At 41.8% G+C, this 25843-nt stretch overlaps 1 protein-coding gene across 1 annotated transcript in view; it reads right to left on the bottom strand.

Annotated features, from left to right (window-relative positions):
* Window positions 1–757: 757 nt before the first annotated feature.
* Window positions 758–25843, bottom strand: part of LOC130281803 (uncharacterized) — a 61843-nt gene continuing 36757 nt past the window's right edge. The window contains exons 12-13 of the mRNA XM_056529434.1: window positions 24940–25026; window positions 758–882 (exon numbers count right to left, since the gene is read on the bottom strand). Of these exons, the coding sequence (XP_056385409.1) occupies window positions 24973–25026 (54 nt within the window). The 3' untranslated portion in view covers window positions 758–882; window positions 24940–24972. The remainder of the gene's footprint in view (window positions 883–24939; window positions 25027–25843) is intronic.

The raw sequence follows: 25843 nt of genomic DNA, 5'->3' as shown, positions 1-25843 counted from the left end.
GGATGTATTTTTAAAGTATTTTACCCTGGTTTTCTTCGGTAAATTTGTCTCAATATTTTGGCGCAGTGTGTTTTTTTTGTCTTTTCCTGCGACTTTTCATTTATCTGTGTTTTGGTTTGTTTCTGGGGTAGATGTGTTTTTGGTTGATTTTTTGCAGTGGTCAGGGATTTATGAAAATGAAACTTTTTTTAAAAAGTCGCATACTTTGGCGCAACCCACCAAAACGGGTGGTAATCACCACCAAAAAAAAAAAACACTAACAAACTAACTGTGCGCAGCGTTATTAAAAAGTCACATAATTGTTGCACAGATTAAAAAGTCGCACAAAAAGCAGCACAAAAACACCATACAGAGTGGAGTACTGATGTAAGAAATGTGATAATTTAGGTGCAGGTACACAGTTCCCACTACATGAATTAATGGAGTAAAAAGATGTTCACCCACTCCGCTTTTCATAAATACCCCCCAATGAACGTGCTGGAAGCAGTTGGCCCCAGTGACTGTCTAGTGGCCAAGTCTGGTTACTGCAGCTTAGTCCCGTTCATTTGAATTGTGCGAAACCACCACTTTACAGTAAATGGAGTCAACTGCTTCCAGCCCCATTCACATTGTACTGCAAGTGCCGAACAGCTGATGGGTTGGGTGACGGGTGTTGGCCCCATGGGAGCCCCAGGTTCCTCAGTCTGACACTAAGTCCAGCTCTCTGACACAACACACATGGACAGGATATAGATTGGGAAATGATTTATTGATCGGAAAAAACAAGATTCATAAGAAACAGATTTTTTTTCATCATCAAGAAAATCAAAAGATTAATTTATAATTTTTTTTGTCTTTTTTATCGCACAACTTCTACTCCTACTATTTATGTCTCCAAAGACCCTAGAAATGAAAAAATAAAAAAAAGTAAATGATTAAATAAACAAGTACAGCAATATATATATATATATATATATATATATATATATATATATATATATTAACATTATATACACAGATTCCAGGAATAAATGGGAAGGAAGACAAATTATCATTTTCACCTATGGAATATACAGCATTCACGTAGGCCCCTCCACCTCATAATATCATGGCTACATGTCTGACCCTCTGTACCTAAGGACAAGGAGAATGTAAATATTTTTGTGTGGACCCCAGTGCCCTGAGGTCTTGAGATTGTGTTTAAATTGGTTTCATGATAAATTAGTATCTTTAAAGGGGTACTCTGCACCTAGGATATCACAAAGGATAGGGTATAAGATGTCCCGCCGCTGGAACCCCCTGTGCAGCACCGGCATTCTAAACAGTATGTTTAGAATGCTGGATTCCAGTGGCTGGGGTCGTGATGTCACACCACGCTCCCTTGTGACGTCACACCACACCCTCCCCGTTCATGTCTATGGGAGGGGGCTTGGCGACTGCCATGCCCCCTCCCATAGATATGAATGGAGAGGGAGTGGCGTGACATCATGACCCCCCGCCACCGGAATCTCGTACTGTAATCTGAACTGTGACGTATATTCATTAAAGGGGCTATCCCGTCTGACAGAGTTATCCCGAAGGGGAAAACTGGCTGATTGAAGGTTGTATGACCGATGAGGTTCCCTGCGATCTTGAGAACCCGGTCTCCCGTTAGAATGGAGCAATGGGTCACTCATGCGCTCCATTAATTCTCTATGACATATTGTCCATGGAACATTGTACTGATTCCACATTTCCTATAGAGAATGAATAGAGCAAGCCTGACCTGACCTTCCATTCTAATGGAAGATTGGGTTCCAGTTCTTGAGATCCTAGGGGTTCCAATGGTGGGACCCCCAATCAGCCAAACATCCCCTATCCTGTGGACAGATAACTTCACCAGATAGGTGTCTTTCGCTTTTACAGGGCAGCCAATTGGAGGTGTTGAGTGAGTGAAAACGTTATGCTGATTCATTTAAGCAAAAATCAGCTATATATGGCCACTTATCTATATACGTCTTCCTTTTTCTCTCTTTTTTTGCAGGATATGCCCACATTGGCACCGGACTTCAGGAGATATATCCATATGGTTTTCTGTTGATATTTTTATATATCTAAGTACTGAAAACAAGAGGCCATCACATGATATGTGTATTGGCATGTTGTGGCCCCTTGTGTGAGTCCGTTCAGGTGATACATACCCTGACGGTCTTTCGTGATTGACTCCTGTGTTATCTCCCCTGATAGCATCGCTGCAATAGGCGATAGAAAAGCATTGGGTATTTCAGTCACCACCATAGGATGACTGAGGGAGTAATTGGATGTTGAATGACCACTAGATGGTTAGTCACATCAGGTTGAACGTAGTTTGACACAACCTTTTTCATGTGAACGGATGTGCTTGTATAACATTATAGCACTCCCTACTAGGATATTATTGATGAAGGAATATCGATTTCTTCTTTTAGCAGTAATACTCTGGTTTAAAGATCATTGGGTACATGCACAAAATGGCACTATTTGTACTATATGTATCTTTTATTGCGGATAACAATTAAAAGTTATGTTTTAAGCCACCTCTTATCACTGGTGTAGGTCAGCTGGTGTTATTATATACTGATTTTTGGCTTGGAGGTTTTTTGATTGGATCAGTCGTGTACAGGACCTTATTGGTGTGCAGTCTGTTTTTCGACCCCATATCAGCCAAACATCCCCTATCCTGTGGACAGATAACTTCACCAGATAGGAAAACCCTTATGGAACTCTTCCATATGGCTCTGGTGATCATCCATTTCCTTTCCTTCTTCTCATAAAAGATTTGACCAAATGGTTGAACCCAACATCTGGCTGCAGAAGGAGCCTCCCCCCACTGGTAATAGACCAACTGTGCTCAGCTCTACCCTCTGGTTAATGGCTAACCCCATCAGCTAATGTGAATCCTAGTACACTGAACCCACAGCGTGTACACTCCACACAATATGGAACTATGGAGGAAGATGGTCATCCAGAAGAATCACCGAACCTATATGGAAGATCTGTCTCCTTATAAAGCTGAGTTATAATAAAGGAAATCACAAGCACGTAAGTCACATATTTTATCTAAATCATACATTAAGTTCTATGTTTTATCACAACATACCAAATTTTTGGATAACTTGGTGTAGTTTTTGAATTCACAAACAAGATTACCAACAAGACCACCAACGGCGCCAAGAACACCACGTGAAGACCACCACCCTTGGTCAAAATAGAAATAAGAGGCATTATGAAAGTGCTGATGGAAAGAAATATTTGTTCATAAACACAAGAAGAAATTAATATTCTCCTGTTTGTTAAAGGGGTACTCTGCCCTAGACATCTAATACCCAATCCAAAGGACAGGGGATAAGATGTCTGATCACAGGGCTCCCACCGATGGGGACCCCCGCGATCTCGGCTGCGGTACCAAAGACTTCCGATGCATGGAGCGAATTTCACTCTGTGCCGGATAACTGGTGATGCGAGGCGAGGCTCGTGATGTCATGGCCACGCCCTGAGCGTGACATCATGGCCACACCCCCTCAATGCAAGTCTAAGGGAGGGAGCATGACGGCCATCACTCCTCTTCCCATAGACTTGCACTGAGGGGGCGTGACATCAGGAGCCTCCGAAACTGCACCCGATGCTCTAAATGAATGCCGGGTGCAGCAGGGAGATCATGGGGGGTCCCCAGCGGTGGGACCCCCCACAAACAGACATCTTATCCCCTATCTTTTGGAGGATCCATTAATGGGCAAATGAGCATTTCTCGGCTTGTACGTTGGCTTAATAATCCTGTCTAAATAGTTAACGGGCAGTCGACATAATGGATAGAAAGGGCAGCACAGATGATCCAGAGATTGTGTGGCTCAGTACCTCTCATGATCTTGTTAAATTTTATAATCCTCCCAGGTCACTGCCCCTATCATGATAAACCCCCCCCTGCCTTTATTTTTATTATTTTTTAGTTTTCTACCTTGATATTGCTTTGTATTTTCTGCTCAGTCTCAGTCAGATTCACAGACTGGGAAGGGGCGTTCCCCAGCAAGCGTGACATCATCTGAAGCCATACAGGGGAGAACTTCCTCCCTCACTCTACTACAAACAGCCCAGAGCAGTTCAGTGTGAGTTGAGCTGTGATTGGATAAAGCTGCACACACCCCCCTCAGCATTTCCTGATTTTGGACATCTGCAGGGCCAGCCTGAGTCCAAAGTCTGTGCAAAAGATGGGGGAAAATGTGCTCTGAATAAGTAGGGAGACACCTAGTGGCAGCTATTTTAAACACAAAGAAAACATGGAAAACTTCATTTTTTTTAAACAGAGTACATTAGAAAGATTTTTTTTTATTTACTATAAGGAGTACAATAGCAAAAATTAGTATTAATGAGAGTGCCCATTTAAATGAAAGGCACACTTTATATTTTAATAATAGGAATCAGCTGATGGCGGGATTATCCAGAATGGGGAGGGGGTCGGGTTCTCAATGCAGTAACACTTCTCCGGGTTGTGGGAAGGGCAGCTGTGTGTTTACACCGCCGTCCATCCTGGTCTACGCTCTTCAGTGCATAACACCAATGATATGATCTGACAGCAAGCCACGGGGGCCCCAACATATGTTTCAGTATCAAATGACCTTATTTGTTACCAAAACATATGTTGGGGGTGGTGCCCCTGTGGCTTCCTGGCAGATCGGGACGTTGGCGGTATGTCCTGCACTATATGACGTGTTACTGTTTGCACTTTCTTTGCTTTAGTCTGATGCTGTAGTACTGCGCTATGGCGCTCTCTCTATTTTCTTCTTATTGTATGGTGTGTATAATGTGGCCTGGACCCGACATTTACAATATGTTCTGACTGGTGCCCATGTGAAGTTTACACGGCTCGGGTTAACCACACTGCGTTCATTCTCTTTTTTTCTTGATTTTATGGTGTTTTTTGCAATGAATAAAAATTCTACACTATCATTCTTTCCGTGTGGATTTTTCTTGCAGGTTTTTGTGTTCGCTTATGTAACATTAAGACACATTACTTGGTTACTTTTAGTGGCTGCATCTCGAGTTTCGGAAACCTCCGGATTTCCATAAATGTGGACATGACATCACGCCATTCCCCTTCATTCATGTCTATGGGAGGGGGCGCGAAGGCCGTCACGCCCCCTCCCATAGACATGAATGGAGGGGGCGTGACATTATGTCCCCAGTCCCGGAAACCCGGAGGTTTCCCAAAACTGGAGACACAGCCCCCGCATAGAATTCGGGTGCTGCAGTGAGATCGCGGGGGGTCCCCCGCGATCAGACATCTTATGCCCTATCCTTATCCCTTTGAATAGGGGATAAAATGTTTTTACCCGGAATACTCCTTTAATGTGTGGCACTCCACCTATTGCATAATAGAATGATATATGTGTCTTATAAGTCATACACCGCCTGTGCTAGCATTTCTCCTGTGGTGTATATAGTAGTATTTAGCAGTGTATACGGATACTGGAAGCCTGTGCTAGCATTTCTCCTGTGGTGTATATAGTAGTATTTAGCAGTGTATACGGATACTGGAAGCCTGTGCTAGCATTTCTCCTGCGGTGTATATAGCAGTATATAGCAGTGTATACATATACTGGAAGCCTGTGCTAGCATTTCTCCTGCGGTGTATATAGTAGTATATAGCAGTGTATACGGATACTGGAAGCCTGTGCTAGCATTTCTCCTGCGGTGTATATAGTAGTATATAGCAGTGTATACGGATACTGGAAGCCTGTGCTAGCATTTCTCCTGCGGTGTATATAGTAGTATATAGCAGTGTATACGGATACTGGAAGCCTGTGCTAGCATTTCTCCTGCGGTGTATATAGTAGTATATTGCAGTGTATACGGATACTGGAAGCCTGTGCTAGCATTTCTCCTGCGGAGTATATAGTAGTATATAGCAGTGTATACGGATACTGCAAGCCTGTGCTAGCATTTCTCCTGCGGTGTATATAGTAGTATATAGCAGTGTATACGGATACTGGAAGCCTGTGCTAGCATTTTTCCTGCGGTGTATATAGTAGTATATAGCAGTGTATACGGATACTGGAAGCCTGTGCTAGCATTTCTCCTGCGGTGTATATAGCAGTATATAGCAGTGTATACATATACTGGAAGCCTGTGCTAGCATTTCTCCTGCGGTGTATATAGTAGTATATAGCAGTGTATACGGATACTGGAAGCCTGTGCTAGCATTTCTCCTGCGGTGTATATAGTAGTATATAGCAGTGTATACGGATACTGGAAGCCTGTACTAGCATTTCTCCTGCGGTGTATATAGTAGTATATAGCAGTGTATACGGATACTGGAAGCCTGTGCTAGCATTTCTCCTGCGGTGTATATAGTAGTATATTGCAGTGTATACGGATACTGGAAGCTTGTGCTAGCATTTCTCCTGCGGAGTATATAGTAGTATATAGCAGTGTATACGGATACTGCAAGCCTGTGCTAGCATTTCTCCTGTGGTGTATATAGTAGTATATAGCAGTGTATACAGATACTGGAAGCCTGTGCTAGCATTTCTCCTGCGGTGTATATAGTAGTATATAGCAGTGTATACGGATACTGGAAGCCTGTGGTAGCATTTCTCCTGCGGTGTATATAGTAGTATATAGTAGTATATAGAGAAGAGGGTTGCATTGACAATCCAACACAATGGGCAGCACATTGAACACATTTTATAAGTGGTCAGAAACTTGTAAATAACTCATGAAAGAATAAAGTTACGCTAAAACCAATCATCATTGTTTTTATTGTGAAATTCCCAATAAGTTTGATGTGTCACATGACCCTCTTCCTATTGAAAAAACAAAAGTTGGATTCAAAATGGCTGACTTCAAAATGTCCGCCATGGTCACCACCCATCTTGAAAAGTTTCCCCCCTCACATATACTAATGTGCCACAAACAGGAAGTTATCACCAACCATTCCCATTTTATTAAGCTGTATCCATAGAAATGGCGCACTGTATAGAGTATATAGGGTGTATATAAGGTGTATCCATAGAAATGGCGCACCCTGTACATCCAGAATGGACATTTACGTTGCTTTTCTTGCTCCCAGTTCTCTCTCAAGTCCTTCACTCAGCACCAAGTTGTAACTTCCCCCGATAAGGTTGTCTCATGTGCAGTGTTGAGCACAAATATTCGTTATGCAAATTTTTTATTGCGAATATTGGCACTTCGCGATTTCATGAATATTTAGAATATAGGGCTATACATTCGTAATGGCGAATATTTTTTTTTCTTTTTTTTTCACATGCAAATTATTATACAATTTTTTATGCACATTTTCCATTCAAATTTTTCATGCAAATTTTCTCATTGAAAAAAAGTGAACAAACATAGCGAATATGCGAATTTCGCGAACATAGGGCGAATAACCGTCAATATATTCGTGAAATATCGCAAATTCGTATATGGCCCCACCTGCTCATCACTACTCATGAGATTATACATCAGACCAGACAGATATGTGGACAAATAAAGAGAAGAGATCAGTAAGTGATGAAGTGGACACGAACATTTCCCATAATACACACAGATCCCTCAATAAACTGCAAGGAGACAAATTAGGATCTTTGCTAAAAACAGTTTACATAAAGAAAAACCAAACGGACAAAATGTTTTCCAAAACCGGCCACGGCCTTCCTTTATTAAAAAATGTCACCAGCTTTAAAGGGGTATTCCGGCCTTAGACACCTTATCCCCTATCCCCCGGGACCCCCCGCTATCTCTGTCATCCCCCATGCCTACTCGTGAGGTCACACCCTGCCCCCTCCATTCATGTCAATGGGAGGGGGCATTGCGGTCGTCAACCCCACCTACTATAGACATGAATGGAGGTGGCGTGGCGTGACATCACGAGGGGGGAGTGGCCGTGATGTCACATCTCGGTCTCGGGAGCAGCACCCAGCACAGAATACTGCGGGTGCACGAAGATAGTGGAGGGTCCCAGTGGGGGGACCCCTGCAATCAGACATCTTATCCCTTATACTTTGGATAGGGGATAAGAAGTCTAAAGCCAGAATACCCCTTTAACCCCTTAAGAAAGCACGACGTAAATGTATGTCCTGGTGAGGTGGTACATAACACACCACGACGTACATTTACGTCCTGTACATGACCGCAAGCATTGGAGCGATGCTCGCGTCATGATCGGCAGTTCCCAGCTGTAATGGCCGCCATCCGCGATCGCGGGATGTCTGCCATTAACCCCTCAGATGCCGTGATCAATACAGATCACGGCAGCTGCAGGAGTGTGCACAGAAAAATGAATGATCGGATCACCCACCATGTCGCGGCGATCCGATCATCTGTAATGGCAGACGGAGGTCCCCTCACGTCCATCTCCCATTGTCTTCTGCTCTGGTCTGAGATCGAGCAGACCAGAGCAGAAGATCACCGATAAAACTGATCAGTGCTGTGTCCTATGCCAGTGGTCGGCAAGCTACGGCTCGCGAGCCACATGTGGCTCTTCACACACTTTAATGCGGCTCCATGGTGGAGCGGGAGATGTCAGCTGTCCCGTTCCACCACTCCGTCACCTTTCACACACGCTCCGGGCTGCGGCTGCTCCGTTCTTGAAGTGTTAGTGACAGCTGCAGGGACGCCATCCATGGCAGGCCGGCGCGATGACATCACATTATCGCGCCGGCGCCTGGAAATCACATCCCTGCGGCTGTTACTGACACTTCAAGAACCGAGCAGCCGCAGCCCACAGCATGTGAGAAAGGTGACGGGTGTGAGAAGGGGGGTAGCAAATAAGTGAGGGGCACATGTCAGTGGGGGCATTATATATGAGAGGCACATGGCAGAGGGGCATTATATGTGGGGGCAAATTACAGGACCCCCCCCCCTGTCATGTGCCCATATAATGCCCCCCTGTTATGTGCCCCTTATATATAATGCCCTCTGTCCTGTGCCCCTCAGATATAATGCCCTCTGTCCTGTGCCCCTCAGATATAATTCCCCCTGTCCTGTGCCCCTCGCATATAATGCACCCTGAGGGGTACATGATAGGGGGGCATTATATGTGAGGGGAACATGTCAGGGGGCATTATAAGTGAGGGGCACATGTCAGGGGGGCATTATATGTGAGGGGCACATGTCAGGGGACATTATATGTGGGGGCACATGACGGGGCATTATAAGTGAGGGGCACATGTCAGGGGGGCATTATATTGTGAGGGGCACAGGACATGGGGTATTATATATAAGGGGCACATGTCAGGGGGCATTATATATGAGGGGCACATAGCTGGGGGGCATTATATGTGGGGGCAAATGACAGGACCCCCCTGTCATGTGCCCATATAATTCCCCCCTGTCATGTGCCCCTTATATATAATGCCCTCTGTCCTGTGCCCCTCAGATATAATGCCCCATGCCCTGTGCCCCTCGCATATAATGCACCCTGAGGGGCACATGACAGGGGGGCATTATATGTGAGGGGCACATGACAGGGGGCATTATATGTGAGGGGCACATGTCAGGGGGGCATTATATCTGGTTCACAGGACATGGGGTATTGTATATAAGGGGCACATGTCAGGGGGGCATTATATATGAGGGGCACATGGCAGGGAGGAATTATATGTGGGGGAAAATGACAGGACCCCCCCCCCGTCATGTGCCCATATAATGCCCCTCTGTAATGTGCCCCTTATATATAATGCCCCCTGTAATGTGCCCCTCAATAAAAACTTATTGAAACTAAAAACAGTGTATATCCCATGTATTTCCGGTTTTAAAAATGTGGCTCTCAAAATAAATTTCAATCGTGGTTTTGGCGAGATTTGGCTCAGTTGAAAAAAAAAGTTTGCCCACCCCTGTCCTATGCATATTACTGAACAGTATTAGCAATCAAATGATTGCTATAGATAGTCCCCTATGGGGACTATTAAAGTGAAAACATTTAAGTTAAGAAAGTAAAAAATTAAAGTAAAACAATTTGGAAAATCCCCTCCCCCAATAAAAATGTTAATTGTCCCTTTTTCCCCATTTTACCCCCAAAAAGTGTAAAATATTTTTTTTTTTAAACATATTTGGTATCCCCACATTCGTAAACATCTGAAATATTCAAATATAATGTTAATTATCCTGCAGGGTGAACGGTATGAACGTAAAAAAAAAAAAAAAACAAGTCCAAAATAGCTGCAATTTTTATAACATTGTATTCAAAAATAAAAAATTGATAAATAATGTATTAAAAGTTTTATATACGCAAGTGTGGTATTAAAAAAGACTACTGATCACGGCGCAAAAAATTAGCTCTTGTACCGCTGCTTATACAGAAAAATGAAAAAGTTATAGGTCAGCAAAATAGAGGGATTTTAAATGCACTAATTTGGTTAAAAAGTTTGCTATTTTTTGAAGTGGTACAATAATAGAAAAGTATATAATCATGGGTATCATTTTAATCGTATTGACCCACAGAGTAAAGAAAATATGTCCATTTTACTGTAAAGTGTACAGCGTGAAAACGAAACCTTCCAACATTTGCAAAATGTCGTTTTTATTATCAATTTCCCCATGTTATGGTAAAATGAGTGATGTCATTACAAAGGGCAACTGGTTGCGCAAAGAACAAGCCCTCATACTAGTCTGTGGATGAAAATATAAAAGAGTTACGATTTTTAGAAGGTGAGGAGGAAAAAACGAAAATGTAAAAAGGCACAAATGAGTTCTTAACCCCTTAAGGACAAGGCCAATTTTCACTGTAGGACAAGAGCGTTTTTTTTGCACATCTGACCACTGTCATTTTAAGCGTTAACAACTCTGGGATGATTTTACCATTCATTCTAATTCCGAGAATGTTTTTTCGTGACAAATTCTACTTTATGTTAGTGGTAACATTTTGTCGATACTTGCAAATTCAAAACTTGATGAAAAAATAGAAAATTTAGCATTTTTCTAAATTTGAAGCTCTCTGCTTGTAAGGAAAATACACATTCCAAATAAATTATATTTTTATTCAAAAATACAATATGTCTACTTTATATCTGCATCATAAAGTTGAGATGTTTTTACTTTTGGAAGACATCAGAGGGCTTCAAAGTATAGCAGCAATTTTCCAATTTTTAACAACATTTTCAAAATCAGAATTTTTCATGGACCAGTTCAGATTTGAAGTGGATTTGAAGATTCTTCCTATTAGAAATACCCCACAAATGACCCCATTATAAAAACTGCACCCCTAAAATTATTCAAAATGACATTCAGTAAGTGTATTAACCCTTTAGGTGTTTCACAGGAATAACAAAATTCTAAATCTTCATTTTATACACTCGCATGTTCTTGTAGACCCAGTTTTTGAATTTTTACAAGAGGTAAAAGGAGACAAATCCTCTCAAAATGTGTAACTCAATTTCTCTCGAGTAAGGAAATACCTCATATGTGTATGTCAAGTGTTTGGCGGGCGAAGTAGAGGGCTCAGAAGGGAAGGAGCGACAATGTTATTTTGGAGAGGGAGTTTTTCTGAAATTGTTTTTGGGGGGCATGTCACATTTAGGAAGCCCCTATGGTGCCAGAACAGCAGAAAAAAACCACACAGCATACCGTTTTGGAAACTACACCCCTCAAGGCACGTAACAAGGGGTCCAGTGAGCCTTAACACCCCACAGGTGTTTGATGACTTTTCGTTAAAGTCGGATGTGTAAATGAAAAAAAAATTTTTTTCACTAAAGTGCAGTTTTTCCCCCAAATTTACCATTTTTATAAAGGGTAATGGGAGAAAATTCCCCCCAAAATGTGTAACCCCATCTCTTCTGAATATGGAAATACCCCATGTTAGGATGTAAAATGCTCTGCGGGCGAACTACAATGCTCAGAAGAGAAGGAGTCACATTTGGCTAATTGAAAGCAAATTTTGCTGAAATGGTTTTTGGGGGGCATGTCGCATTTAGGAAGCCCCTATGGTGCCAGAACAGCAGAATAAAAACCACACAGCATACCGTTTTGGAAACTACACCCCTCAAGGAACGTAACAAGGGGTACAGTGAGCCTTAACACTTTACAGGTAAAATGCTGGTTTTCCCCAAATTTTACTTTTTTATAAGGGGTAATAGGAGAAAATGCCCCCCAAAATTTGTAACCCCACTTATTCTGAGTATGGAAATACCCCATGTGTGGATGTAAAGTGCTCTGCGGGCGAACTACAATGCTCAGAAGAGGAGGAGCGTCATTGAGCTTTTGGAAAGGGAATTTGCCATATGCGTTTACAAAGCCCCCTGTGGTGCCAGAACAGTGGACCCCCCACATGTGACCCCATTTTGGAAACTGCACCCCTCACAGAATTTAATAAGGGGTGCAGTGAGTATTAACACCCAACTGGCGTTTGACAGATCTTTGGAACAGTGGGCTGAGCAAATGCAAAATAAAATTTTTCATTTTCACGGACCATTGTTCCAAAAATCTGTCAGACACCTGTGGGGCGTAAATGCTCACTGCATCCCTTATTACATTACGTGAGGGGTGTAGTTTCCAAAATGGGGTCACATGTGGGGGGTCCATTGTTCTGACACTATGGGGGCTATGTAAACACACGTGGCCTTCAATTCCGGACATATTTTCTCTTTAAAATCCCAATGGCGCTCCTTCTCTTCTGAGCATCATAGTTTGCCCTCAGAGCACTTTACATCCACATATGGGGTATGTATATACTCAGAAGAAATGGGGTTACAAATTGTGGGGGGGAGCTTTTTTCCTATTTTCCCTTGTGAAAATGAGAAATTTAGGGTAACACCAGCATTTTAGTGAAAACATTTTTTATTTTTTTTATTTTCACATCCAACTTTAATGAAAATTTGTCAAACACCTGTGGGGTGTTCAGGCTCACTATACCTCTTGTTAGGTTCTGTGAGGGGTGTAGTTTCCAAAATGGGGTCACATGTGGGTATTTTTTTTTTTGCGTTTATGTCAGAACCACTGTAAAATCAGCCATCCCTGTGCAAATCACCAATTTAGGCCTCAAATGTACATGGTGCGCTCTCACTCCTGAGCCTTGTTGTGCGCCCGCAGAGTATTTTACGCCCACATATGGGGTATTTCCTTACTTAGGAGAAATTGCGTTACAAATTGCCCCGCCTATTGTGGGTGGGCAGAACGGGGAAAACAAAAGTTTACCCCCCCCCGCCCCCGATCTGCTATTGGTGGTCGCGTCTAGACCACCAATAGCGGGGATAGGAGGGGTGGCACCCCTGCCACCTCACTCCTATCCCTTCAGGGGGGATCGTGGGTGTCTTGGACAACCACAACCCCCCTTATTTTCCGGGTCACCGGGTCACCATAGACCCGTAATGACCCGGAATTGCGCAAATCGCAAGTGTGAATTCACTTGTGATTTGTGCCAATCGCCGACATGGGGGGATCTGATGACCCCCTTGGGCAACAGCAGTCACCCCGGTACGGTCCCCGCCGCGCATGTACAGGTACGCCCTGGGTCCTTAAGTACAAGGGAGCAAAGGCGTACCTGTACGCCCTTGGTCCTTAACATGTTAAAGGGGTACTCCGGTGGATTTTTTTTTTTTTTATCAACTGGTGCCAGAAAGTTAAACAGATTTGCAAATTACTTATATTAAAAAATCTTAATCCTTCCAGTACTTATTAGCTGCTTAATACTACATAGGAAATTATTTTATTTTTGGAACACAGAGCTCTCTGCTGACATCATGAGCACAGTGCTCTCTGCTGACTCCATTTTAAGAACTGTCCAGAGTAGGAGAAAATCCCCATAGCAACACATATCCTGCTCTGGACAGTCCCCAAAATGGACGTAGATGTCAGCAGAGAGCACTGTGCTCTTGATGTCAGCAGAGGGCTCTGTGTTCCAAAAAGAAAATAATTTCCTCTGTATTATTCAGGAGCTAATAAGTACTGGAAGGATTAAGATTTTTTAATAGAAATAATTTACAAATCTGTTTAACTTTCTGGCACCAGGTGATTTAAAAAAAAAAAAAAAAAAAATTTTCCACCGGAGTACCCCTTTAACCCCTTAGCACATATGGACGTTTATGAGCGTCCATATGCGTGTCCCCAGTTATAATGCGCGCTCATGAGGTGAGCGTGCGTCATGCCCGATGGGTCCCAGTTGCTAAAAGCCCTTTAAGGGGTTAAATAACCCACAACTTATAAAGTTTAACCAAAATTTCGCTATAAGCGCCGCCTATACCATACTGTAAAGACATTTCTGTCCACTCCCAATAGCGACGAACCCCACAACAACTTTATACCTAAAATTATTCATAAAAATAAATGAGACGGACGACTTCATGAGAAAACACAAGAGGTGGAGTCCGGCATTCAGCGCAGAGAGTGGGGAGTGGCGTAAAAGAGACAATCACCGCCCACTATAGTCTTATGGGTTTATACCCCCCGGTAACACATCATATAGTGGGTGCTCCTCCCCCCCCAGGTAACACATCACATAGTGGGCGCTCCTCCCCCCCCAGGTAACACATCATATAGTGGGCGCTCCTCCCCCCCCAGGTAACACATCACATAGTGGGCGCTCCTCCCCCCCCCCAGGTAACACAGCATATAGTGGGCGCTCCTCCCCCCCCCCAGGTAACACATCACATAGTGGGCGCTCCTCCCCCCCCCAGGTAACACATCACATAGTGGGCGCTCCTCCCCCCCAGGTAACACATCACATAGTGGGCGCTCCTCCCCCCCCAGGTAACACAGCATATAGTGGGCGCTCCTCCCCCCCCAGGTAACACATCACATAGGGGGTGCTCCTCCCCCCACCCAGGTAACACATCATATAGTGGGCGCTCCCCTCCCCCCCCCCCAGGTAACACATCATATAGTGGGTGCTCCTCCCCCCCCCCCCAGGTAACACATCACATAGTGGGCGCTCCTCCCCCGCCATGTAACACATCACATAGTGGACGCTCCCCCCCCCAGGTAACACATCACATAGTGGGCGCTCCTCCCCCCCCCCAGGTAACACATCACATAGTGGGCGCTCCTCCCCCCCCCAGGTAACACATCACATAGTGGGCGCTCCTCCCCCCCCCCGGTAACACATCACATAGTGGGCGCTCCTCCCCCCCCCAGGTAACACATCACATAGTGGGCGCTCCTCCCCCCCAGGTAACACATCACATAGTGGGCGCTCCTCCCCCCCAGGTAACACATCACATAGTGGGCGCTCCTCCCCCCCCCCCAGGTAACACATCACATAGTGGGAGCTCCTCCCCCCAGGTAACACATCACATAGTGGGCGCTCCTCCCCCCCCAGGTAACACAGCATATAGTAGGTGCGCCCCCCCCCAGGTAACACATCACATAGGGGGCGCTCCTCCCTCCACCCAGGTAACACATCATATAGTGGGCGCTCCCCTGCCCCCCCCCCAGGTAACACATCATATAGTGGGTGCTCCTCTCCCCCCCCCAGGTAACACATCACATAGTGGGCGCTCCTCCCCCGCCACCCCCCAGGTAACACATCACATAGTGGACGCTCCCCCTCCCCCCAGGTAACACATCACATAGTGGGCGCTTCTCCCCCCCAGGTAACACATCATATAGTGGGCGCTCCCCTCCCCCCCCAGGTAACACATCATATAGTGGATGTCCCCCCCCCCCAGGTAACACATCACATAGTGGACGCTCTGCTGCCTCCATATCACATGTACACAAGGTTGGGGCAACCCGAGGAGAAATATCATTTCACTGGTCTTGACCCCCCCCATTGGCTCCTCCCTTGGACACGCACCACCTTACTACTGGGGTGACACACTGTAACAAACCTCCTCCTGATGTAATCTCCTTACTACTGGGGTGACACACTGTAACAAACCACCTCCTCATGTAATCTCCTTACTACTGGGGTGACACACTGTAACAAACCTCCTCCTCATGTAATCTCCTTACTACTGAGGTGACACACTGTAACAAACCTCCTCCTCATGTAATCTCCTTACTACTGGGGTGACACACTGTAACAAACCTCCTCCTCATGTAATCTCCTTACTACTGGGGTGACACACTGTAACAAACCTCCTCTTCATGTAATCTCATTACTACTGGGGTGACACACTGTAACAAACCTCCTCCTCATGTAATCTCCTTACTACTGGGGTGACACACTGTAACAAACCTCCTTCTCATGTAAACTCCTTACTACTGGGGTAAGATTACCGCAGTGATCCACTAATTCCCTAATTTCCCATGTATTAAAAAGGTATAACTTTATTAATTCACACACTAGATTAAAAAGTCAGGGTGCCTTTCTCTCCTTATGTAGAATTGTCACTGAGTACGATGTAGCTCAATTATTAATTTGCTGTATGCACCTGCAGTGTGCCATACAGATAGGAAGAGACACCTCTGTATTTAAAATCAGATAGCAGCCCCCCTCGACATGTTTCACAGTTCACACGGCTTTGTCAAGAGGCAATGGGGCTATGAGCAAAAAACGCCGAAACAGGGGTTTAAATCACCTCCTATCATGACGTAATTGAACAGGAAGTGCCTCATCTTGATTGGTGGAGATATCATTCCACCAATCGCCAAGCAAGATCTTGATTGATTGCTATGTAGTCCTATCATGTTGCCAGTGTTTCTACCTATCACCTCTATTGTATCCGATAGTCATGGCAACAGTGTCACATGACTTGTAGCATACCTGCGTCGTGACCCCTGCGTCGGCACTTCACTGTCAGAGATCGCTGTCTGCGCAGTGACCTCTGCGCCAGATCTTGTACTCTCCGGCTGTCTTGATGTGTGCCACGGCGCATGCGTAGTTGTTTACGCTCAGTCTGGGTAAGTTTATCAAAAATAGTTGCGCAGTGTGATCTGCGCGAACACTTAGTCTCTCTTAGTAGCTGCGCAGTGGGATCTGCGCGACTACTTAGTTTCTATTTATAATGGCGCAGTATGATCTGCGTGAACACTTAGTTTCTGTTAATGATTGTGCAGTATAATCTGCACGAACACCAGACTGATGGATCAATCTTCATAGGTGTGAATGAAGGATTAACTGAGAATAATAGCAAGTATATATCTAATAGGAAAGGATATATCGTGGGTGTTAAACCATTTTATGGACTGAGTTAAGGCATAAGTTATTCTATCTGACAGTGTATAATTCTCTACTATTGGATATAGATGTTGTATCAGTGTTATCCAATAGTGTAATATAGATATTGTATAAGTATTCCAAGGGACTCCTTGGATTTCACGTCTGTCATGTAAATTACTAAACTGATAATCATCAATATAGGGCATTGTACCCCCTCTTTTTTTTTGGGGGGGGAGGGGAAAATCCGTCATATTATGCTTGCATTTATGGATTTCTCATATTAACTTGATATATATTCCCTATTCGGGATTTCTTTTATCCCATATTATTTGTTGTGTTAATATATTGTGTTTGTTGTTAGTCCTTTCTCACTTCTTTTAATGCTCTCATTTAGTCTCTTTTTTCTTTTCCTTTTTCTTTTCTCTTTTCTTCTTCCTTTTTCAATATGACGCGTCACTGGTGTAGATCAACACTCCTCCATCCGGTAAGTATTGATTCATCAAATATACAACCTTATCTGATTGATGCTGGAAAGAATGATATCATATGGCTGCATGCTTATCTTCAAAGGTTAACAATATGTTAAGGCTCTTCCTATACAATCGTCCAATGGCTTGTGTGATTAATCCTTATCGTAATAATGTGTCAAACATAATTAATGGACGGCAGGTAAGTAAATTAGATAAATGCTGAGAAGGTAAACCCTTCATTCAAGCCACTAGGACTCAATGTTTTGAGTCTTTGGATCCATCTTGCCTCCTCACGAAGCAATTTCCTATCTAGGTTCCCCCGTCTGGGGCCTAGGGTCATTTTGATTATGCCCCAGAATTTGAGCGTTTGTATGTCCCCTCTGTGGACATCCCTCACATGTCGTGCCAGTGGTGTATCCGTTCCAGTGCGGATGGTGCTCAGATGTTGGGAGATACGTCTCCTTAGTTCTTGTGTGGTTTTGCCCACATATAATTTTGTGCATCCGCACTGGGCGATGTACACCACTCCTGAGGTTCGGCAATTTATGAAATCCCTAATGATGTATTTCCGATTGTCCACTGGGTTTATGAACTCTCTGGTTTTTGGGAGGAAACCACAGAATTAACAATTCCCACATGGATGGGATCCCTTAATGTTCGACTGGAGCCAGGTTCTTTCAGGTTTCTCATAGAATAAACTGTGAACTAAGTGTTCACGAATATTCTTTCCCCTCCTATATGTAACTGAGGGGAATGGTGTGATGACTTCTTTCAGGTCTTCATCCACTTCTAAAATAGGCCAAAATTGACGTAATATTTGCAGAACTTGATAATTGTTTTCATCGTATGTCCCGATACATCGCACAGTCCTGTTGGTAGAATGAGTTATCGGTTTATTCCTCAGCAATTCCTGTCTGGGGGTATCACGTGCTCTGGCATATGCTCTGTGGAGTACTTTTTTGGGGTACCCCCTCTTGATAAATTTACTATATAGTATCCTACATTCCTGTAGGAATGCCTCATTGGTTGAGCTATTCCTTTTGGCACGTAGATATTGCCCTATAGGAATGCCTCTCTTGAGGGGGGCAGGATGAAAATTGCCCCACTCAAGGAAGCTATTCGTGGATGTAGGCTTCCTATAGATTCGTGTCTGGATGCTGCCTCCAGGCTCCAGGGAAATCTGTAAATGCAAAAAATTTATCATAGTACTGTGAATTTCCGAGGTACAGAACATACCAAAATCATTAGTATTAAGTGTATTGACAAATTGTTTAAAAAGTGCCTCTGTGCCATCCCAAAAAATTAAAACATCATCAATATAACGTGCCCAAAATAATATGTGAGAGGTGTAATCATAATGAGTGTCAGTGAATACCATTGTGTTCTCCCACCACCCTAAAAAAAGATTAGCAAAATTTGGTGCACAAGCTGTGCCCATTGCCGTGCCTTTGTGTTGTAAATAAAAATGACCATCAAATGTGAAATAATTATGTGTAAGTAGGAATTGGAGTAGTGATAAAATAAAAGTATTGTGCTCTGTGAACTGTGTCCCTCTAGTGCATAGAAAGTGATCTACAGCCCTTAGACCCAAGTCATGTTGGATGTTGGTATACAGTGCCTCAACATCAAGGCTTGCAACAAAAGTATTAGGTGGAAAAGAGATTTCCTGTAGCCTGGAGACAGCATCACCAGTATCTCTAATATAGGAAGGCAGTGTTTGGACAAACGGGGCCAACATTTGGTTAACATAAAGGCTTATCCCTTCTGTGAGGTTTTCATTTCCTGAAATGATAGGACGTCCTGGGATAGGTGTTTTCTTTTTGTGAATCTTGGGCAGCGCGTATATTGTAGCAATGGTAGATTTGGGGTTGAACATGAATTTCAATTCATCTTCTGTAATGATTCCCCGATCTTTTGCTTCCATAAGCAATACTCTCAGTTCATTCGTATATTTCTCTGTAGGATTGGACTCCAATCGTCGATATGTGGTCGTATCACCAATCAACCGCTGTACCATGTCAAGATAGTCTACCTTGTTCATGATAACTATATTGCCCCCCTTATCGGAGGGCTTGATGATAATCTCTTTGTTACTTTTTAATTCAATTAGGGCCCGGCTCTCGTTGGTGGTGAGATTGTTGTTCCTTCCTCTTCTAGGTTTAAGCTCCTCCAATTTGGTGCTCACCATCTGAACAAATATATTGATGTTATTGAATTGTGTGAAATTCTGAGTATTCCTACTCCTAGGTTTGAGGTCTGAAAAAGGTGCATTAGGTCCTCCACCACTACCCTCATTTTCCTCCAATAGTTCATATAAATCACTAACTACTTGGTTGTCCTGTCTAGCTTGTGTATTAGTCTCATTCGGTTTATGCACTTTGTAAAGTGCAAGTTTTCTTGCAAACAAATTAATGTCTTTTATCCATTCAAAGGAGTCGTATCGTGGAGTAGGTGTATAGGACAATCCTTTCTTGAGTAACCGAATTTGTTCGTTAGTGAGTATATGTGAGGAGAAATTGCATATCTGCATTTCATCCTCATCCATGTTACCTACTTCTGCCTTGAGGGGTAGGCCCACTTGTCCCTGTCCCTCAGTTGGACCCCTTCCCCTAAAAAAAAGGGGGGGATTTTCTGTATTTGATATCTGGCCCGCCGATGTTATCTGGGCTGCAGTAGTTATTATTGGTGGTTGCATTAATGGTGTAAATTGTAGCGCAGAAGAGTAGGATGTGATGGAGGATGTTACTTACCTGCCGTCCATTAATTATGTTTGACACATTATTACGATAAGGATTAATCACACAAGCCATTGGACGATTGTATAGGAAGAGCCTTAACATATTGTTAACCTTTGAAGATAAGCATGCAGCCATATGATATCATTCTTTCCAGCATCAATCAGATAAGGTTGTATATTTGATGAATCAATACTTACCGGATGGAGGAGTGTTGATCTACACCAGTGACGCGTCATTTTGAAAAAGGAAGAAGAAAAGAGAAAAGAAAAAGGAAAAGAAAAAAGAGACTAAATGAGAGCATTAAAAGAAGTGAGAAAGGACTAACAACAAACACAATATATTAACACAACAAATAATATGGGATAAAAGAAATCCCGAATAGGGAATATATATCAAGTTAATATGAGAAATCCATAAATGCAAGCATAATATGACGGATTTTCCCCTCCCCCCCCCCCAAAAAAAAAAGAGGGGGTACAATGCCCTATATTGATGATTATCAGTTTAGTAATTTACATGACAGACGTGAAATCCAAGGAGTCCCTTGGAATACTTATACAATATCTATATTACACTATTGGATAACACTGATACAACATCTATATCCAATAGTAGAGAATTATACACTGTCAGATAGAATAACTTATGCCTTAACTCAGTCCATAAAATGGTTTAACACCCACGATATATCCTTTCCTATTAGATATATACTTGCTATTATTCTCAGTTAATCCTTCATTCACACCTATGAAGATTGATCCATCAGTCTGGTGTTCGTGCAGATTATACTGCACAATCATTAACAGAAACTAAGTGTTCGCGCAGATCATACTGCGCCATTATAAATAGAAACTAAGTAGTCGCGCAGATCACACTGCGCAGCTACTAAGAGAGACTAAGTGTTCGCGCAGATCACACTGCGCAACTATTTTTGATAAACTTACCCAGACTGAGCGTAAACAACTACGCATGCGCCGTGGCACACATCAAGACAGCCGGAGAGTACAAGATCTGGCGCAGAGGTCACTGCGCAGACAGCGATCTCTGACAGTGAAGTGCCGACGCAGGGGTCACGACGCAGGTATGCTACAAGTCATGTGACACTGTTGCCATGACTATCGGATACAATAGAGGTGATAGGTAGAAACACTGGCAACATGATAGGACTGCATAGCAATCAATCAAGATCTTGCTTGGCGATTGGTGGAATGATATCTCCACCAATCAAGATGAGGCACTTCCTGTTCAATTACGTCATGATAGGAGGTGATTTAAACCCCTGTTTCGGCGTTTTTTGCTCATAGTCCCATTGCCTCTTGACAAAGCCGTGTGAACGGTGAAACATGTCGAGGGGGGCTGCTATCTGATTTTAAATACAGAGGTGTCTCTTCCTATCTGTATGGCACACTGCAGGTGCATACAGCAAATTAATAATTGAGCTACATCGTACTCAGTGACAATTCTACATAAGGAGAGAAAGGCACCCTGACTTTTTAATCTAGTGTGTGAATTAATAAAGTTATACCTTTTTAATATATGGGAAATTAGGGAATTAGTGGATCACTGCGGTGATCTTTTGGTGAATAATTGGATTAACCCTCCATATATTGGTCTGTTATGGATTCTTACTACTGGGGTGACACACTGTAACAAACCTCCTTCTCATGTAATCTCATTACTACTGGGGTGATACACTGTAACAAACCTCCTCCTCATGTAATCTCCTTACTACTGGGGTGACACACTGTAACAAACCTCCTCCTCATGTAATCTTCTTACTACTGGGGCGACACACTGTAACAAACCCCCTCCTCATGTAATCTCATTACTACTGGGGTGACACACTGTAACAAACCTCCTCCTCATGTAATTTAATTACTACTGGGGTGACACACTGTAACAAACCTCCTCCTGATGTAATCTCCTAACTACTGGGATGAAACACTGTAACAAACCTCCTTCTCATGTAATCTTATTACTACTGGGGTGACACATTGTTACAAACCTCCTCCTCATGTAATCTCCTTACTACTGGGGTGAAATGGTGTTGCTGGTTGGGCGGGGGCTTCGGGTGAGCTGGGGTTTCAGATGTTAGCTCTGGCTACTAAGTTTCTTGCAGCGTGCGGAGCGGCGCCCCCATCGAAAGGCAGAATCGGCCCTTGTAATGGGAAACCTAATACAGATACAATACAGTATATATTCTCTACACTGAGTATATAACCATATAGCGAGTATATAACCGGTATAATGAGTATATAACCAGTATAATGAGTATATAACCATACAGCGAGTATATAACCAGTATAATGAGTATATAACCAGTATAATGAGTATATAACCATAGAGCGAGTATATAACCAGTTCAATGAGTATATAACCAGTATAAGGAGTATATAACCATAGAGGAAGTATATAAGGAGTATAATGAGTATATAACCAGTATAATGAGTATATAACCATAGAGCGAGTATATAACCAGTATAATGAGTATATAACCAGTATAATGAGTATATAACCATAGAGCGAGTATATAAGGAGTATAAGGAGTATATAACCATAGAGCGAGTATATAAGGAGTATAATGAGTATATAACCATAGAGGAAGTATATAAGGAGTATAATGAATATATAACCAGTATAATGAGTGTATAACCAGTATAATGAGTATATAACCAGTATAATGAGTATATAACCAGTATAATGAGTATATAACCATAGAGAGAGTATATAAGGAGTATAATGAGTATATAACCATAGAGGAAGTATATCAGGAGTATAATGAGTATATAAGGAGTATAATGAGAATATAAGGAGTATAATGAGTATATAACCAGTATAATGAGTATATAACCAGTATAATGAGTATATAAGGAGTATAATGAGTATATAAGGAGTATAATGAGTATATAACCAGTATAATGAGTATATAGGGAGTATAATGAGTATATAGGGAGTATAATGAGTATATAACCAGTATAATGAGTATATAGGGAGTATAATGAGTATATAACCAGTATAATGAGTATATAGGGAGTATAATGAGTATATAACCAGTATAATGAGTATATAGGGAGTATAATGAGTATATAACCAGTATAATGAGTATATAACCAGTAAAATGAGTATATAACCAGTATAATGAGTATATAACCAGTAAAATGAGTATATAACCAGTATAATGAATATATAACCAGTATAATGAGTATATAACCAGTATAATGAGTATATAACCAGTATAATGAGTATATAGGGAGTATAATGAGTATATAGGGAGTATAATGAGTATATAACCAGTATAATGAGTATATAGGGAGTATAATGAGTACATAACCAGTATAATGAGTATATAACCAGTAAAATGAGTATATAACCAGTATAATGAGTATATAACCAGTATAATGAGTATATAACCAGTAAAATGAGTATATAACCAGTATAATGAATATGTAACCAGTACAATGAGTATATAACCAGTATAATGAGTATATAACCAGTATAATGAGTATTTAGGGAGTATAATGAGTATATAGGGAGTATAATGAGTATATAACCAGTATAATGAGTATATAGGGAGTATAATGAGTATATAACCAGTATAATGAGTATAATGAGTATATAACCAGTATAATGAGTATATAACCAGTATAATGAGTATATAACCATAGAGCGAGTATATAACCAGTATAATGAGTATATAACCAGTATAATGAGTATATAACCAGTATAATGAGTATATAACCATAAAGCGAGTATATAAGGAGTATAAGGAGTATATAACCATAGAGCGAGTATATAAGGAGTATAATGAGTATATAAGGAGTATGATGAGTATATAAGGAGTATAATGAGTATATAACCATAGAGGAAGTATATAAGGAGTATAATGAATATATAACCAGTATAATGAGTATATAACCAGTATAATGAGTATATAACCATAGAGAGAGTATATAACCAGTATAATGAGTATATAACCAGTATAATGAGTATATAACCATAGAGCGAGTATATAAGGAGTATAAGGAGTATATAACCATAGAGCGAGTATATAAGGAGTATAAGGAGTATATAACCATAGAGGAAGTATATAAGGAGTATAATGAGTATATAACCAGTATAATGAGTATATAACCAGTATAATGAGTATATAAGGAGTATAATGAGTATATAACCAGTATAATGAGTATATAACCAGTATAATGAGTATATAAGGAGTATAATGAGTATATAACCAGTATAATGAGTATATAACCAGTATAATGAGTATATAACCAGTATAATGAGTATATAACCAGTATAATGAGTATATAGGGAGTATAATGAGTATATAACCAGTATAATGAGTATATAGGGAGTATAATGAGTATATAACCAGTATAATGAGTATATAACCAGTAAAATGAGTATATAACCAGTATAATGAGTATATAACCAGTAAAATGAGTATATAACCAGTATAATGAATATATAACCAGTATAATGAATATATAAGGAGTATAATGAGTATATAACCAGTATAATGAATATATAACCAGTATAATGAGTATATAAGGAGTATAATGAGTATATAACCAGTATAATGAGTATATAACCATAAAGATGGCGGCCATAAGATTCTCTGTATAGAATTTCTTCTTATAAACTTAGTTGTTGACTTTACTGATCATTTCAGGATTTAATTCTACATTTTATCACATTTTACCGTATTTCTTGAACGGTCACAATAGTTCTTGAATTAAGGCAATGGAATGAAGCCAGGAAGAGATTCTTCACCCAAAACAACCTCGGTCTGAAGAGAAATCAGAGACATTATGGAAGATCTGGAGGAATAAACATTTCTTCACAAACACAAGAAGAAGATAAAAGAGGAAATTCCAGAGTTTATTCCACGACTGAACTTTTACCTGATGAATCTGAATTACTAGAAGAAAAGATGGTTCCCAGCACTCACCAGTCATACAAAGTGAAGATTTATTAAAGGGGTTATCCAGGAAAAAAAAATATTTTTATATATAAACTGGCTTCAGAAATTTAAACAGATTTGTAAATGATTTCTATTAAAAAATCTTAATCCTTTCAGTACTTATGAGCTGCTGAAGTTGAGTTGTTCTTTTCTGTCTAAGTGCTCTCTGATGACACGTGTCTCGGGAACTGTCCAGAGCAGAAGCAAATCCCCATAGCAAACCTCTTCTACTCTGTGCAGTTCCTGAGACAAGCAGAGATGTCAGTAGAGAGCGCTGTTGCCAGACATAAAAGAACAACTCAACTTCAGCAGCTGATAATTATTGGAAGGATTAAGATTTTTTAATAATAGTAATTTACAAATCTGTTTAACTTTCTGGAGCCAGTTGATATGAGTTTTTTCTTGACTACCCCTTTAACCCCTTAACGACGCAGGACGTATATTTACGTCCTGCGCCGGCTCCCGCGATATGAAGCGGGATCGCGCCGCGATCCCGCATCATATCGCGTGGGTCCCGGCGCTAATCAACGGTCGGGACCCGCGGCTAATACCACACATCGCCGATCGCGGCGATGTGCGGTATTAACCCTTTAGAAGCGGCGGTCAAAGCTGACCGCCGCTTCTAAAGTGAAAGTGAAAGTGA

The sequence above is a fragment of the Hyla sarda genome, chromosome 7, assembly GCF_029499605.1.
Source record: "Hyla sarda isolate aHylSar1 chromosome 7, aHylSar1.hap1, whole genome shotgun sequence".
Classification (NCBI taxonomy): Eukaryota; Metazoa; Chordata; class Amphibia; order Anura; family Hylidae; genus Hyla; species Hyla sarda.
The sequence above is the reverse complement of the archived record's forward strand: the minus strand, read 5'-3'. Positions and strand labels throughout refer to the sequence as shown.